Source organism: Manis pentadactyla, chromosome 18, assembly GCF_030020395.1.
Source record: "Manis pentadactyla isolate mManPen7 chromosome 18, mManPen7.hap1, whole genome shotgun sequence".
NCBI lineage: Eukaryota > Metazoa > Chordata > Mammalia > Pholidota > Manidae > Manis > Manis pentadactyla.
This window is the reverse complement of record NC_080036.1, coordinates 29,730,592-29,746,295: the sequence shown is the minus strand read 5'-3', so window position 1 is coordinate 29,746,295 and position 15,704 is coordinate 29,730,592. Positions and strand designations below refer to the sequence as shown.

Genomic DNA, 15,704 nt, shown 5'->3' with positions numbered 1-15,704 from the left:
GGCAAGGATGTCCACCCTCCCTACTCTTTTATCAAATAGTGCTGGAAGTTCTTGCCAGTGCAATAAGGCAAGAAAAGAAAATGGCACAGGAAAGGAAGAAATAAAACAGTCCCTATTTGCAGATGACCTCACTGTCTTGTAGAAAATCCCAAGAAATCTACAGAGCTCTTAGAGCTACTAAGTGAGTTTAGGAAGGTCACCAGGTACAAGATCAACATATAAAAAAATCAATTAATTTTATTTCTATGTAGTAGGAATGAATGAATATCTGAACACCAAAATTTTAAATACAGCACCATTTATAAGTGCTCAAAAAAAAAGAAAAATTAGGTGCACATCTAATACAATATGTACAGGACTTACATGTTGAAAATTACAAAATGCTGATGAAGGAAATCAAAGACAATCAAAATAAAATAAACATATAGTATTCAACATAGTAACATTTACTGAACATAGTAAATGAAGAAATATTTATTCAACATAGTAAAGATGCCAAGTCTCTTCAAACTGATATACAAGTTTACCATGTATTTTTCATTAAAATCGTGGCAAAATTTTTTTGCAGCTACTGACAAAGATTATCATAAAACATATATGGAAAAGCACAATCTCTTAAACAGTTAAAACAATTTTGAAACAGAAGAATGTAGATGTAAACTATCTGATTTCAAGACTTACATACTTACAGTAATGAAAGCTCTGTGGTACTGGTGGACAGACAGACACACAGATCAATGAAAGAGACCCGTGTGAACATGTCCAGATGATTCTGACAAAGGTACAAAAAGCCAATACAGGCGATACAGCCTTGTCAATAAATGGTGCTGGGTAACTGCACACCCATAGTGAAACAAAACGAAAAAACCTTGACCCAGTTTTCACATCTCATACAGAAAATTAACTCGAAATGGACCACACACGTAAATGTAAAAAGTGAAACTATGAAACTTTAAGAAAACATGAGAGAAAACCTTCAGGTTCTAGGACTAGGCAGACTTCTTAAACTGCACTCAAAAAACGTAATTCATAAAAGGAAAAAATTGATAAAATGGACTTCCACCCAAATAAAAAACCTTGCTCTGTGAAAGATACTGTTAAGAGGATGAAAAGCCAAACTACAGACTAGGAGAAAATATTTACAAAGCACCTAGGAGACAAAGGACTAGTATACAGAATATATAAAGAACTTTTAAAACTCAACAGTAAAAAAAAAGAAACAATACAATTAGAAAATGGACGAAGGACTATATAGCAAAGAAGATAATCAACAAAATGAAAAGGCAATCTATTGAATGTGAGAAAATATTTGCATATCATGTATCTGATAAGGGGTTAATGCCCAAAATAGATAAAGAAATCATACAGCTCAACAGAAAAAAAAATTATCCAATTTAAAAATGGGCAGAGGAGCTGAACATTTCCCAAGGAAGACATACAGATGGCCAACAGATACAGGAAAAGATGCTCCACATCACTAATTAACAGGGAAACACAAATCAAAACCACAATGAGATATCACATCACAGATGTCAGAATGGCTATTACCAAAAAAATACAAGTGCTGGTGAGAACGTGGAGAAAAGAGAACCCTCCCACACTGCTGGTGGGAATATATGGAGCAGTCACTACGGAAAGCAGTATGGAGCTTCCTCAAAAAATTAAAGACAGAACTACTATATGATCCAGCAAATCTACTTCTGGGTTATTTATTGAAAAAAAAACATGTTCACTGCTGCGTTATTTACAACAGCCAGGATATGGAAACAGCCTGTGTCCACTGACAGATGGACTGATAAAGAAGATGGTGTGTGTGTGTGTGTGTGTGTGTAATAGAATTACTATTCAGCCATAAAAAAAGAGAATGAAATCTTGCTATTTGTAGCAACATGGATAGATCTTTGAGGGTATTACACTGAGAGTAAGTCAGACAGAGAAAGACAAATACCGTACGATCTCAATTATATGTGGAATCTGAAAAAAAAACCCAAACAAACCAGCTCAGAGACACAGAGAACAGACTGGTGCCACAGGTGGGTACAGAATGGGCAAGATGGAGGAAGGTAGTCAGAAAGTACAGACTTCCAGTTATAAAATAAGTCAGTCATGGGGATGTAACGTACAGCATGGAGACTACAGTTAAAGCTGTGTTGTATATTTGAAAGTCGCTAAGAGTAAATCTTAGAAGTCCTCATCATAAGAAAAAAAGGTTTCTTTGTAACTATGTAAGGTGACACATGTTAATTAGACATACTATGGTGATCATTTCGTAATACGTATATATAAACACAAATACCAAATCCGTATGTTGTACACTTCAACTAATGCCATTTATATCTCAATTTAAAAAGAAAACAAAGGATATGAAAAGACATACCAGCCAAAGACACACAGATGACAAATCTGAACACGAAAATACGTTCAACATCACTAGCGGTTAGGAAAGTGCAAATTAAAATCACAATAACCTATTAGTACCTACTAAACCCATCAGAATGACTAAAAAAATAAAAATAAAAATAAACAGTGACACCACCAAATGATGGTGAAGATGTGGAGAAACTGGAGCCTCATACACTGCTGGAGGTGATGTAAAATGGTATCTGCTCTGGAAAACAGCTGGACAGTTTCTTCAAAAACTAAAATTACAACTACCATATAATACAGCAAAGGTACTCCCAGGCATTTATCCCAGAGAAATGAAAATATATTCACATGAAAACATATATATGAATGTTTATAGCAGCTTTACGCATAATAGCCAAAAACTGGAAAAACTCAGAGGTCCTTCAATGGGTGAATAAACTGTGGTACATCCACACCATGGACTACTAAGCAATAAAAAGGAAACAACTACTAATGCATGTAACTTAGATTACGTCTCTAAAGAACTACGCTGGATGAGAAAGGCTAGTCCAGAAAAGGTTACACCCTGTTTGATTCCACTCCTCTAACACTCCTGAAATAACAAATCAGTAACGGAGAACAGTTAGTGGCTGCCAGGGGTTAGGGAGGCTTGGGGGTGGGAAGGAAGTAGGTGTGGCTGTATTAGGGCGACATAAGGATCTCTGTGGTGATCGACCCGTATCAATGTCACATCCGCTGTGATATATTGCACTATAATTCTGCAAGATGTTACCACTGGGGGATCCTGGGTGAAGTTTACAAGCAAATGCTCTCTATTCCATCTTAGAATTGTATGTGAACTGACAATTATCTCAAAATAAAAAACGTAATTAAAAATATCAGCTGGATATGAAATCCACACAGAGATTTAATTAGATTCAGACAGACTTACCCAAAGCCCCAGCCGTCTATGGCACTCGTAAACACCACATTTCCCTGATCTGGAGAGAAGTAGAGGTGAGAATCGTCCGTGCCCTCTAGGCCAGCACTCCAGTCGTACACTTGCTCTCCCTGCTCGGCATTTGGATTCACCTGGGATTCAGTCTCCCTCTCTGCTCTTTCTTCTAGGACTTTAGAAGTAAAAAGAGTTCCTGTGAGTGCGTTAATCTAGGAGAGATGGTGAGATGGTAGACTGTCATTCAGATGCTCAACACAGACATGATGGGAGACACTGCCCAACCCTCATTAAGCCTAGAATCAGTGGTCAATTTGGGCTCATATTAAGGTCACACATAGGGTGTTGGCATTTATAACATTAATTAACTTACAGGTTGTCAATCCATTCTTTCTAAACCCAGCAAAACTAAACTATAAAGCTTTTGGAAGGTCATTTGTGATTATTAATTTAAAGCAAACATTAACTTGCCACATCTTTAACTTGTTTTCCACTACCAGGGCCCGGTGTCACTAGAAATTCATGGCTTCCAACCCCGGAAATCCTAGTTCGTAACCTTGATCAATTTCCCTTGCCACTCTGCACATCAGCTGTTTGAACTTCTCACCACTCGCCTCGGGCCCTCCTCCCAGCCCTTAACCCCCAACTATTTTCAATCCCAGGTAAGTGCTCTTATTTCCTAACTCCGAGAGAAAATGGAACCTACTCTTCAGATATCATGCAAACTCCCCACGCTCCAACCTGTAAGCCATTTGTATCTGCAGACACCACTGGGCCTTATCCTTCCCCTGCAGGGCAGGGCAACCCATGCCCATTGGTCTGTCTCTGAAGGGCACTAGATCCAGTACTCCACCTTTGACACTGCACTGCCTTTACCATTTCCTCCCCTTAGTGAATAAATATTCTCCAGTTGGTCTCATCACTGGTGCTCCACTGTCTTCAAGATGACAGGTCAGGCCTGCATGCACGGCATATGAGGTTCACATAATCCAAGCCCTGTATCCCTTCTACCCCTGCCTCTCATCGCTGCTTAGCACGACCTCGTTCTTCAGCGACAACATTTCACAGTTCTCCGAAGGACACATAGCGTACTTTGTCCTGCTTTCATGACTTATGTGTGTCTTACCCCTTCCCGCTTGAATGACCTGGCCATGATTCCCACCTGACAAACACTAGCTTCCTTCCACTCCAAGGTTTCTGCTGCTGGACTTCTCCTCCCTGGCTCTCCCCGCCAGCCCAGCCTGGGTGACGTGGCCTCCCTTATGCTCTCAAGTCACAGGCAGGGTGTAGTTCAGTCTTCCAAATGTCTCTTTTAACCATTTGTCTCTCCCACCACACTAACATCTTTGAAAATAAGGACTCTGGTCTGTCTTTTTATTCACAACCCCTAGAACACAATGGACATCCAAGAATCCATTTATTCACCATGTAGCCATGCAAATACTTTGTTGAATAAATAAATGAATGGACACTTAGGTGGAATTTTATCTAAAGACAGGTACTAAAAACCAAGTGCCTTATTGCTTCACTCTGGAACAAAACTACAAGGTTTTAAACAAGGGAGTGTTAAAACCTGCCACCTATGCTTTATACAAGGATGATTCTAGAAGATGGAGGGGACCCTAAGATGCCTGTCGTATCTGTTGTGGTATGACGATTTCAACACATAGGACTCTCAGCGGAAAGGTTCTGAATAAGTGAATTTTCTGTAGCAATGAATCATACTTAACAACTTCTTCACACTCTTCTTTGAACCTCAATTTTTAAAATTCTGGAGTAAAGGGTAAAATACCTGTTCCAAAATATTCTTGAGGTGAGAATAGGCTTCCTGTGGGGTGAATTTCAGTTCCACTATCAAGCGATCTATCTTATTAATCACTAAAACTGGACGGATGTTTTCGAGCCAGGCCTGCCGCAGAACTGCCTGTGTCTGATGAGAACAGAAAAGAAAGTGTAAAGTCATGAGCTGAACAGTTAAAGCACATCAGAGAAGCCTGATTAGTGACAGCTTACTCTCACACCCCTTACCACAGCTCAGATGATGCCAGCGGGCACAGGTGCCCGCTGGACAGCCACAAAGTACATAACGGGGGCAAAGAACTACAGACAAGAATCATCCTGCCTCTAGGGAACTGACAGTTTACTCAAGGATAAATGAAACTGCGAGGAAGTTAGTGAAGATTTGGGCAGAATTACACACACTCAGTTAGAAACAAACTTGTTTCCAAGACACAAGCCAGAAAACAGGACATGCCGCCAGGAGCCCCTGGGGCCACCTTTCCGCTCACCCTCCCATCTCCGAGTTAACCACTGTCCTCCGTTCTGAAGCCAGGTGCGCTGTTTTCAGACCCTGTCAGGATACCTAAGACACTACGGAGACTAACACTGCCCTCAGGGGGAATCAGAGGGGGACCGGCAGGATAATTATGGCACATCTTCCTGAAATTAGCAAACTTCCTGAGTAATTTAAACGTTTTATTATTCATTTTTAAAAACATTAAAACAAACAGAGGTGTATTAATAAGCAGAATAAAAAAGTGACATTTTTTAAGATAAAATAGTCTCAAAAAAAATTATTACAAGAACTGAGCTTAGAGAGCCTCTCTGAGCGCCAGCCTGCCCCCACAGCTATCTGCTCACCCTCTTCCTGGAGGAACTTTTCGGACTTTGGTGAAAAAGATGACACACACCAGACGAAGGGTGTGGAAGGGCGAGACGGGAGAGGAGTGTGTGCAGGCGGCCGAGGCATGACGGTGGCCGAGGAGGCAGCAGAGAAGGAGGGCTCTTCCCCGGGGGGACCAGCTCAGCAGCTCGCTGCCCACTGTCAGCCTTTCACTACCAGAAACCTACTCCATGGGCGTTAAAACCTCCAGATCCTGCCCAAATTCAACAGCTCCCACTTCTGCTGAGCTCCTCCCTAAGAGGGGTCCACAAACACTGCCCAGGAACTGAAGCTCAAGTCCTCCTCTCCAAGATCCCTTCCAAACTCGGGCAAGTGAACTCCGGCACAGACCGGGACGCTGCTGAATGAGATACGAAACCAACTTTCTGACTGTCGCTGGACTTCAGTTAGTATTTCCACATTACGATCCTCTACCTGTGGACAGACCCCTTCCACGGCGTCCACCACGATGATGCAGCCGTCACAAATGCGAACAGCCGTGGACACTTCCGAGGAGAAATCCACATGTCCCGGAGAGTCTATCAGATTGACCAGGTACTCCTCGCTACCTGAAATCAAGGTGGAAAGCAGACATTTTCAGAGCATAGGGGGCAATACTCTTCCTCACAAATTCTAGAATGAGAAAGCATCTATGCAATGACTGAATAAAGCTAAGAAGCCAAAGGCTCAGTCAACAGTAGCACTCCAATTTAGGCATTCCCACTGATGGAACTCGATTTCAAGTGGCATCTATAAAAAAATGTTGAAGGACGTCATTATTCCAGTCGTCACCTCTTCCTCAGGGCGCCGTGAGCCGGGTGCGGGCTGAGCACTCGCGACACGCTGACCTCCCACTGCCGGGCCCTCACAACGCACCTGCGAAGTGACCACCACCGTATCCATTTCACAGATGAGGGCATTGAGACTGAGTGAACGCTGTTCAAAGGGACCCAGCAGGAAATAACCAATTTGAAGACACAAAGAAGGTGGCCAACTACCCCCCACCACTTCTCAAAGAGCAGCATGTACATCTGCTCAGCCAAGCTTCAGACTCGATTCTCCAGCACTCGGAGGGGCACTTAGTATATGCCAGGCAGCGTGACACGTGCTCTCAGGTATTATCTCCCGTGACCTTTATGACGAAAGTATCAAGCTCGCAGCAGGGCGATGACCCTGCTGACCTGTGCTGCTCCCGCTCTGAAGGTCCCCAGACCCAGCACCCCCGTCAGGCCCACATCCATTCGCCCCTGTGTCAGGCCCAGGCCAAGTGAGAACTGGCCACCCTGACTTACAGAGATGTAACAATACAACATAGCTGAGTAAACAGTGCAAAGAAACAGCAATTCATTAGAATTCTATACTCATTTGCTACTAAACTTGATGTAACTCCATTTTAAAGGCAAAATAGTTATTTGAATGCCTAACAACCACAGGGCTGACTGTTATGATTTATGGGCCATTCAAAGCATTTTCCCCACAATATAACTTGCTAATAAATGACCTTCCCAATTTGGAACAGTCCTGAAGCAGTGAATTAGACTAGTTCCTGCTATGGCCTTTTTGCTGTATTTCCTGGGCATTGCAGTTACGTACCTTCATTTCAGGGGACTGACCTAATAAGCTGAGAACCAACCCAGCTTTTTTGTTGTTGTTGCAGGTAACTGGGAAAAAATAAAGTTGGAGGACCTCAAGTTAATTCTAAGAGGTAACCTGCTGACAGGGCACTATGGGAGGAGTCTCTCCCTTGCCCACAGAGCCTTTGGGTTCAAAGTGTCACAAAAGTTGTTTCGGTGAAGGTGCACAGCCATCACCGCGGCCCCAGACATCTCCCCTGGGAACAGCCCGACTTCATGTGACAGATCACGTCCGACTTCCAAAACACTGAGACGTTCACTAAAGCACACAGAAGGTTGGTGAGAATTTTCCTTAAAACAAAGAGAAACACTCAAGTTATGGATGAAGATCTGAGTTCATACAAGTATCTTTTATGTTACAGTGTATTAGAAGATGAGATCTAACCACAAAAATATCCGAAATACAGGCATTAGTATGCCTTTGTCTAAGTCCCTGCAGGGGTATGTGGACCTAAAAGGAGGAGATGTATACAGAGAGAGAGAGAGAGTGTGTGTGTGTTTTGAGGAGGTTCACATAAGGGTGAGGGAACAGTGATCTATGACCTAGAAACAACTGAACAGCAAACACATTTTCATGCTACATAAACCCATCCAGAGGCTCCCCCCAGAGCTTCCTCCACAGACTAGCCGGACCACATGCGGGCCACTGTGACTGTGCTTCACCCCGCTCCCTTTGGTTTCTCTCCGTGGTATAGATGCCAGTCTATACCCACCACCCCGTCTGTGGCCGTGCCCTGAGCTCAGACTCACTGAGAACATCTCCACCACCTTCGAAATCCTGCTGCGCAGGTAGTGAACCGAGTAGTTCCAAGGCCACGTTCTTGATTCTTTGACTCACCAGCACCAGAATAAGAAACCCTAGAGTAAAGCACAGGCTGATGCTCGCTTCCTGGAACCCGTATAAGGGTTCCGAGCCTTTGCGAGCTGCCTGGACTCCCGATGCCTACTCCACCCTGGCGGGGAACTCAGAGACCGAGGACCACTCTCTCTCCCACAATTTCACATTGCCTAACATGTGCCATCACCGTAAGGAGTAGGTCCTACTGTCACAACAACTGAAGGAAGGAGTGACAGCAGCGTGCCTTTGTCTAAGTCCACCAGGGGGACATGGAACTAAAAAAGGGAGACACATTCATATACCTTAAAGACAGACCTGAGCGTGCTTAAAAACTGATGGTTAGGCACATTAGGACAAAGGGAAGGGAGAGACTGAAGAAACAGGAGAGAAAATAGGGGAGAAGTCCAGAGCACAGGCCTTTCACAATGACAGGAGGCAAGCGAAGATACTAATACCATTAGGTTTTGAGGGGTGGTGGCAAGCAGTTGAGAGAATTCTTCCACTTGCTGTGAAACAGAAGGTAAAGATTTCTACTGAGGTTGAGGGGAGGGGATGAGGGGTGGGCAAATGCCGCTGGAAGGCAATGAGCGTCACCCAAGCAAGGAGCTCGAGAGGCCTGCCAGCCGTCCCGAGGGGAAGCTAGACCCGCTCAGGCACATGAAGGCGAAGCAGACAGTCGGCCCTAGGGAGGATCAGAGCTTTCCTGGAAGGAGCATGGCAGAAGGTCAAGGAAGCAGAGACTGAGGACCGAGCAGACTGCCAGTGACATGACACATCTGGGCTCTACACGGGGATGAATGGAGGACGCTGAGGGGCGCACGAGACTGAAGGGCTTTAGGAAGTCAGAGTGGGTCCTCCGTACAAGGGGAGAGGGCTGGGACACTGTGCAAAGGGAGGGTTTAAACTGGAAATGTCCAAGGGGACAGGTCCCAGTGACTCTAAGATCCAGAAGGCAGCCAGGACAGTGGGGTGGAGCGGAGATCAAAGCACTCGGCTGAGGGACAGTCACTCTCAGGGTGGTAAAAGAGACCTCAGTGGGTACAGGTAAAAGGGGAATTAGGAGCCAGGTGCCAAAGTCCTACTGAACAGGGACTGTGGCCAGGAGCTGACAGCTGAGGGGAATAATTGGACACTATGGGTGTCAAAAGAGATGGAGTTTTAAAACAAGGGTGGAAGAATTAAGCTTTGGGCCAGAACCAGGACACCAGGAGGATGGAATGCCTGCCCCAACCCGGGAGGGGATGGAGCAGGTACGAACGGGTGGCATTCGCCTCGAGTTCAAGGAAAGCAGCGTCCTCGGAAACAGTCAGGCAGGAGAAGGAGAACATCAACAGAAGGACACTGGGAATACGCGATGTTTGGAATGTCTGCGGATAAGTTTTGGGAAGAAAGGGAATGGGGGAAGTTGAGGGAGGGTGTTAGAATATGAAACATGGGTCAGAGATGACTAGAGAGGTCACACCCGGTGGCAAGGACAACAGGAATGTGGGTAATGCTGGCCACAAGATGTCCCTAAGGAGTCCCAGCCATCCCTGGTGGACTGGGGGAATCACGCTTCAGGGGAAATCAATCACTTCCTAGACGGACTGACCTCCAAGATAATCCTGGTCTAATCAGGCTGGAAATGTAACTACATGCTAACTACCGTCCTGGGCAAAGTGTCTGAGCCACGCATGCTCCTCCGTGCACATACGGAACACGACGACAGTACCCACCCCAGAGAGCGGCTGTGAAGATGTGCAAGAGCACGCCCAGGAGGCACCCAGCTCGGAGGGGCACCGCGACGCACCCGCCGTAGGGCCCGGAGTCAGCTGAATGCCTCAGCAGTAAAGCACCATTATCATGAGGAAAACACCTGACCTTTAGTCCAACAAGGGACAGGGGAACTCACTCCTGCCCTCGGTCCCAAAGGAAAAGGACGATGATCGGAACCGTGGGTTAATGTTCACATATCCAGAAGGAAAGGGAAGCCACTCCCTCTCAGGAAGAAAGAAGACTTCCTGACGCATGCGGGCCTTGTGTGAGCCTGACATGGCCGAGACCAACGTGGGTGCAAGTTCCCCACCAGAGCAGAACCAGCCACTCATCCTGACTGAGCTGTTCACAAAGAAATGACCTTGCATTTGGACGTCTTTGCAGAAAGCCCCACCGTGTCCTTGGTCTCAGCATCGCGGGCACGTCCGAGCTGCCGGCAGTTACCTCCTGGGTGAGCCCTGCGTGTTTCACTGACCGGATGATGGCTGGCCCACATGCCTGAATGCCCCTAAGTTAAACCCCACTGCACTGTGTTCTACCATGTTATAATTTTTAAATAAGCTCTCAATATTTTAAAAACTGGAAAATCCTACCAAAAATCTTGATGTCAACTTTTCTTGAAAAAACAGATTCCTACAGGGCACCGATCAGCTGGAGCTGCAATGGCATTCGCCCCCATCCAGGGAGGTGTGTCTCATGGGCAGCAAAACCCACTCTCTAGCCCTAAGAGTCCCCCCAGACGGCCTCACTCATGTCAGACGTGTGGGCCTCAACACTGCACCAACAACTATAACCCAGTACTTAAATCATCACGTCTAACTGAGGCTGGAGTGAGTTAGTTACCTACTTGGGGGCACATAAGTTAGATACCTACCTCACAGCTTATGTGCAAAACACACATGCAATTATGGCTGGATTAAATGTAAAAACTGAGAACAAAATAACTGGCGGTTAAACAAGGAGTAATTTTTCATCCTTGTGTTTAACTGTATTTGTATAGCATACTGAACTTTCTATAATATAAATGTGTAAACTCATTTGAAAATTTTAAAGACAAATCAGAGTGAGAACTTCAGGAGTTCGGCCAAGAGCGGCGTTCGCTCACAGGTGCACAGAACTGCCACAGAGCAGGGACGACAGGACAGCCTGAGACGGGCGAGTCCACAAATGCCAGACTCCTCAGCCTATTTGAATACATTTCTTTCATCTCTACCTACATTCTAGGCTACCGGACTCCAAGACACTACAACCCCTTAGGCCTTTTTATAGAATGTGTATTGTTGGGAGTATTTCTTAACTCTTGAAATGACCAGATAAATGTATGGTATCTTTGTGGGAGGGGCACAAAGAGGGGTTGGTAAGAAACAGGTCATGAGTTCAACAAAAATAGACTTGACCATTCAATTCCCAGGGTCCTATACCCATTCCCCTACAAAACTACACCAGAAAGACAAAAGTCAACTTAGGAGTGTTAAGGGAGTATATGGCATTAAGTAAACCTTATAAAATGTTTAGAACAAGGGGCAGGAGAACTGGAGACAACGTCCAGGGAGAGTAACTAAAACTGACCTTAGAGGAATATTCAACTGAAAACAGACTAATACATGCGTGGAAAATGGAAGCTACGAAGCTCTTGAAATCTACAAAAATAAAGAAAGGTAAGAAATAAACTGGCCATTGACCCATTCTCTGGATCACAGAATGAGGACATACCCTTTAAAATGTAGGATGTAGTCTTAAAAAAATGAGGCATCACTTTAAATATTAAAAGCTGGTAATTCACGTACCTCTGAGCTTCTGAACTGCTCTGGTACAAAACTATTTTTAAGACTGACCTCAAGGGGGTGGTCATGCCCCATACAGTATGTCCCTTGGTGTCAGTGCCAGAGATACGCCACAGCGCAGGATGAACCACAGGCCAGTCCATTGGGGAAATGAAATTCATCTTTATTATTGTTTTCTAATTATGAAAATACTTATTTTGTGTAAAATTTCCAAACAATACAAAAATAAATACTCTTAAAAATGTACATTTCACATGATCCACTTCCTGCAGATAGCTAATCTTAAGATTTTGGTATGTACCTTTCCAGACATCTTTATCTACATACATATTTTTATAACCTAAACACATTCATATCTTATAAGTATTTATTTTGCAATAAATTTTTTTTGTCTCTTCACATATTTTCTCTATATTACATATAGAGCAAAGAGTTTGAACAGCTGCATAGCACTTCACAGCATGGATATATGTTTACTTAACCATTTTCAAAGACAAGACATTAAGGTTGGCATTTGTTTTTCCACTAATACAAACTTTTTGGTGAATTATCAATGAATGTGTATCTCACATTTTGACTAAACTATTCCTGTCAGATAAATTTCTAGAGGCGTTACTGTCAAAATGACAAGCTGATTTGGGGAAACAAGCTGTAGATACCATGCAGCACACACTTAGGTAAACAAGACTCTAAATTCAACACAAGTCACAGACCAGGAGGACGCGGCCAGGAACTGGGACACACGGGCTGCGCCCGCAGGCTCCCAGGAGTCCTGACCTTCCTCTGAATCTCCGGGGTGGAGGGGGGCAGTGGGACTGCCACTCCCGTGCAGCCAGCCAGCCAGAGGCCCCCAATCCGCATCCGAGCCTGGACAGCCTGACTGACAGTAGAGCACTTGGAGGCCAGAACGAAATTCATGGAATAAAAAGCAAAGAAACTGAGGCATGCAATTAATTCAGGAAGAGAGAGAGGCTATGGAAGATACAAAACTGTTTTTCTCTAAAACGTCCACTGACTCACCATTGGTATAGTGCAGGGAAATGGCACTAGACTTCATAGTGATCCCTCGTATCTGCTCATCTTCTCTGCTGTCCATGTACCTCAGCTGCAAAAATGCAACAAGCGCACCCTTATTTCCCAAGGAATTCAACATTAAAATGAACAGGTGTGAACTTTGCTTTAAGTACTCAAATTTTAAGCTAAAAAGCTTTTTGCATTCTGTTTTGGGCAGAGGGGCTGGAGAAGGGAAGCTGTGCGGTGAACACGAGACCATCTGAAAGAAGTCATCACTTTCCAAACGCACCCAGTGCCTCACACCCTCCCCAGAGCTCTCCTTCAAGTTTCACAGGGATGCCCGGTGGCCCATGAGCAACACCCAGGAGGCGGCAGTGGAGGACCTCTTCCGGGCAAGAACAGCCATCCTCTCCCTGCGCACAGCTGCTGGACAGGTCGGCAGGGGGTGAAGGTCTCCAGTGGCATGAGGAGCCTCTGTTCCTTTTCCCCAAGTAGCAAATTTTAAACTCACATTTTTTTAAAAAAGAAAAGTACAGAAGATGCATTTAACATCACCATTCGGCTGATGGCTCTCGTAAGGCACTCACGCTACGAAACAAGGGCCCACGCCCGCTCTGCAGGCTCTGCGGCGGGTCCGCACTGGGCGGCTTCGTGCCCACCTGCAGAACCAGCCCCCGCTAAGCCCCTCACTGACCTCCTCCCTCTTCAGAATCGTCTTTTCCCTGCCCTGCCTCATTTCTTTCCATTGTCAAACTTCTGAAAAATTCTTAACCTTCACATTTACTCATTTCTATTACTCAAAAGAAACTGAGAATAACTTAGTGATGCACATATATTCATTCCACATCGATTCCTTAATTTTCAGAAAGGCTTCTGTTCCCACAGCTCTGGCAAAACCCAACTCCTAAGCTGCCAGTGAGGTCTAGCCGAACACAGTCGTACTTCTCAATCCTCACTTCCTGATTTCGGTGCGGCAAGGGGCAGACGCACCCCATGAGCTGAGTGTGGGCACACCTGCGCTCACGCGCACACGTGCAAGGCTTCCAGGAGCCAGGATCCAGCTCCTCCGCTCCCCTTAGATCCCGCTGCCGCTCCCCTCCCCTCTCAGACAGGCCTTCCTCTAAGAAGTCTCAGGCCCTTGCTGTTCTTCCACATGGGCATGTTTTTAAGCACTGAGTTGAGACAAAATATGTACACAGCATAAAGAGTAACACCACCATGAACACCTTGGTACACACCCTCCTATTTAAGAAAGAAAATAAAAGGTTCCTATTACTCTTGAAGGGCCGTTGTGTGCCCCTGGCTCAGGAGTCACCATTATCCTGAACTTCACCTTGCTCATTAACTTGTTTTCTTTGTAAGTTTTTAAAAATGAGTGTATCACTAAGCAATATATCATTCAGAGTTGCAGGTTTTAGGCCTTATACAAATGGAAACATACTGCACCGATGTTCCATCTCGTTTTCCTCGGCCTCCTCTGGAGAGCACCTCGGGCAGTTCCCGCACAACCTGCCTCACGTGCCCAATCCACCCTGCAGTCTCCCAGCTCTGCTTTTTTTTTTAATTCAATTTTGCTTCTCCACCTCCTCCTCTCTTTATTTCCAGTCACCTGATAAATCCTGACCATTATTCCCAAATTCATTAAGGGGAAGGACATCTCCATTTTTCTGCTGCAAGTAAATTATTCCAAGTTCTTTCCCCTCACAGCCAGAAACAAAAGTCTCTTTAATTTCATTTCCTAAAACACTATTTTCACTAAGACGTTCAGGCTTCAGAAGCCCTCCTTCTCTCAACCAGTTCATTTTTCTGTCTCAGCCATCTCTAGGCAAATCTTCCACTCAAATCAAGCACAACACACACATCAAGCCTTATCCACTTTATCCATGTTATTTCCCCCCACCTAATGGTTTCTCTGTCGTCTTCTCAAACCAGCCAACTCATCCACCCATGAAAAATCTCTCCCTCTGTGAAATCTTCCACAATACTGCCTGCCTATCATTTGAATTGCTGCAAAAACTCGTATTTTCACTAATAAAAAGTTATTATAAACTAATATAAGGCAATATTGAAATAACTTTTTCTCAACATCTATTTTATCTTGCTGAATGGATTGGCAACTCCATAGATGCATGAACTACGCTTCATACTTCCTTTTGGACCTCTAAGAACACAGCAAATAGTTTACCACACTGCAGATAGCCAGTACTGAAACACAGCAAGTATGTATAAATACAGTAACATACCTTTCCTGCCAGGCGGCTGGAGATGATTCCATTGCTAGATATAAGACAGTCAGCCAGAGTAGTTTTCCCTATTAAAATAACAATATTAATTAAATCTATTTCTTTTTTTAAAGGAAGCAGAGGAGGGGGGTACATCTACAGATTTAATATCTGAACATGAGAACTGGTTCAGCAAAGATTTCCTATTTATCAGTACTGAGTGAAGCAAGACATTAATGGGCATTTTAAAGAGCTACACAGACTTCTGAGCAGAGTATCAGTCCACAGTGCCGGAACCTGGATCTCCAACCCTGTGCTCATCATCAGCCTCACCTGAAAAGTTGTCAAGCAACTTGTTTAAGTGCGGAACTTCTTTTTAGATTCGAGACACAGTTTACAGAGCCAACTGCACAGACTCTGAAGTGAGGAGACAAACCACTGTGCCAATCAAATATAGAACATCCGACAACTCTTAACAGTCACTAAAATCTGCC

The 15,704-nt window shown here is 44.5% G+C and overlaps 1 protein-coding gene across 5 annotated transcripts in view; it reads right to left on the bottom strand.

Moving 5' to 3' along the window:
* The window catches only part of EFL1 (elongation factor like GTPase 1), a 104,939-nt gene that overhangs the window by 86,047 nt on the left and 3,188 nt on the right, over positions 1 to 15,704 (bottom strand). For 2 of the 5 annotated variants that reach the window (XM_036932038.2, XM_036932035.2), the window contains exons 3-7: positions 15,232 to 15,299; positions 12,995 to 13,079; positions 6,399 to 6,532; positions 5,094 to 5,231; positions 3,299 to 3,513 (exon numbers count right to left, since the gene is read on the bottom strand). In XM_036932038.2, the coding sequence (XP_036787933.2) occupies positions 3,299 to 3,513; positions 5,094 to 5,231; positions 6,399 to 6,532; positions 12,995 to 13,079; positions 15,232 to 15,299 (640 nt within the window). The remainder of the gene's footprint in view (positions 1 to 3,298; positions 3,514 to 5,093; positions 5,232 to 6,398; positions 6,533 to 12,994; positions 13,080 to 15,231; positions 15,300 to 15,704) is intronic. The other 3 variants (XM_036932043.2, XM_036932042.2, XM_057494754.1) reach the window with 2 other exon arrangements.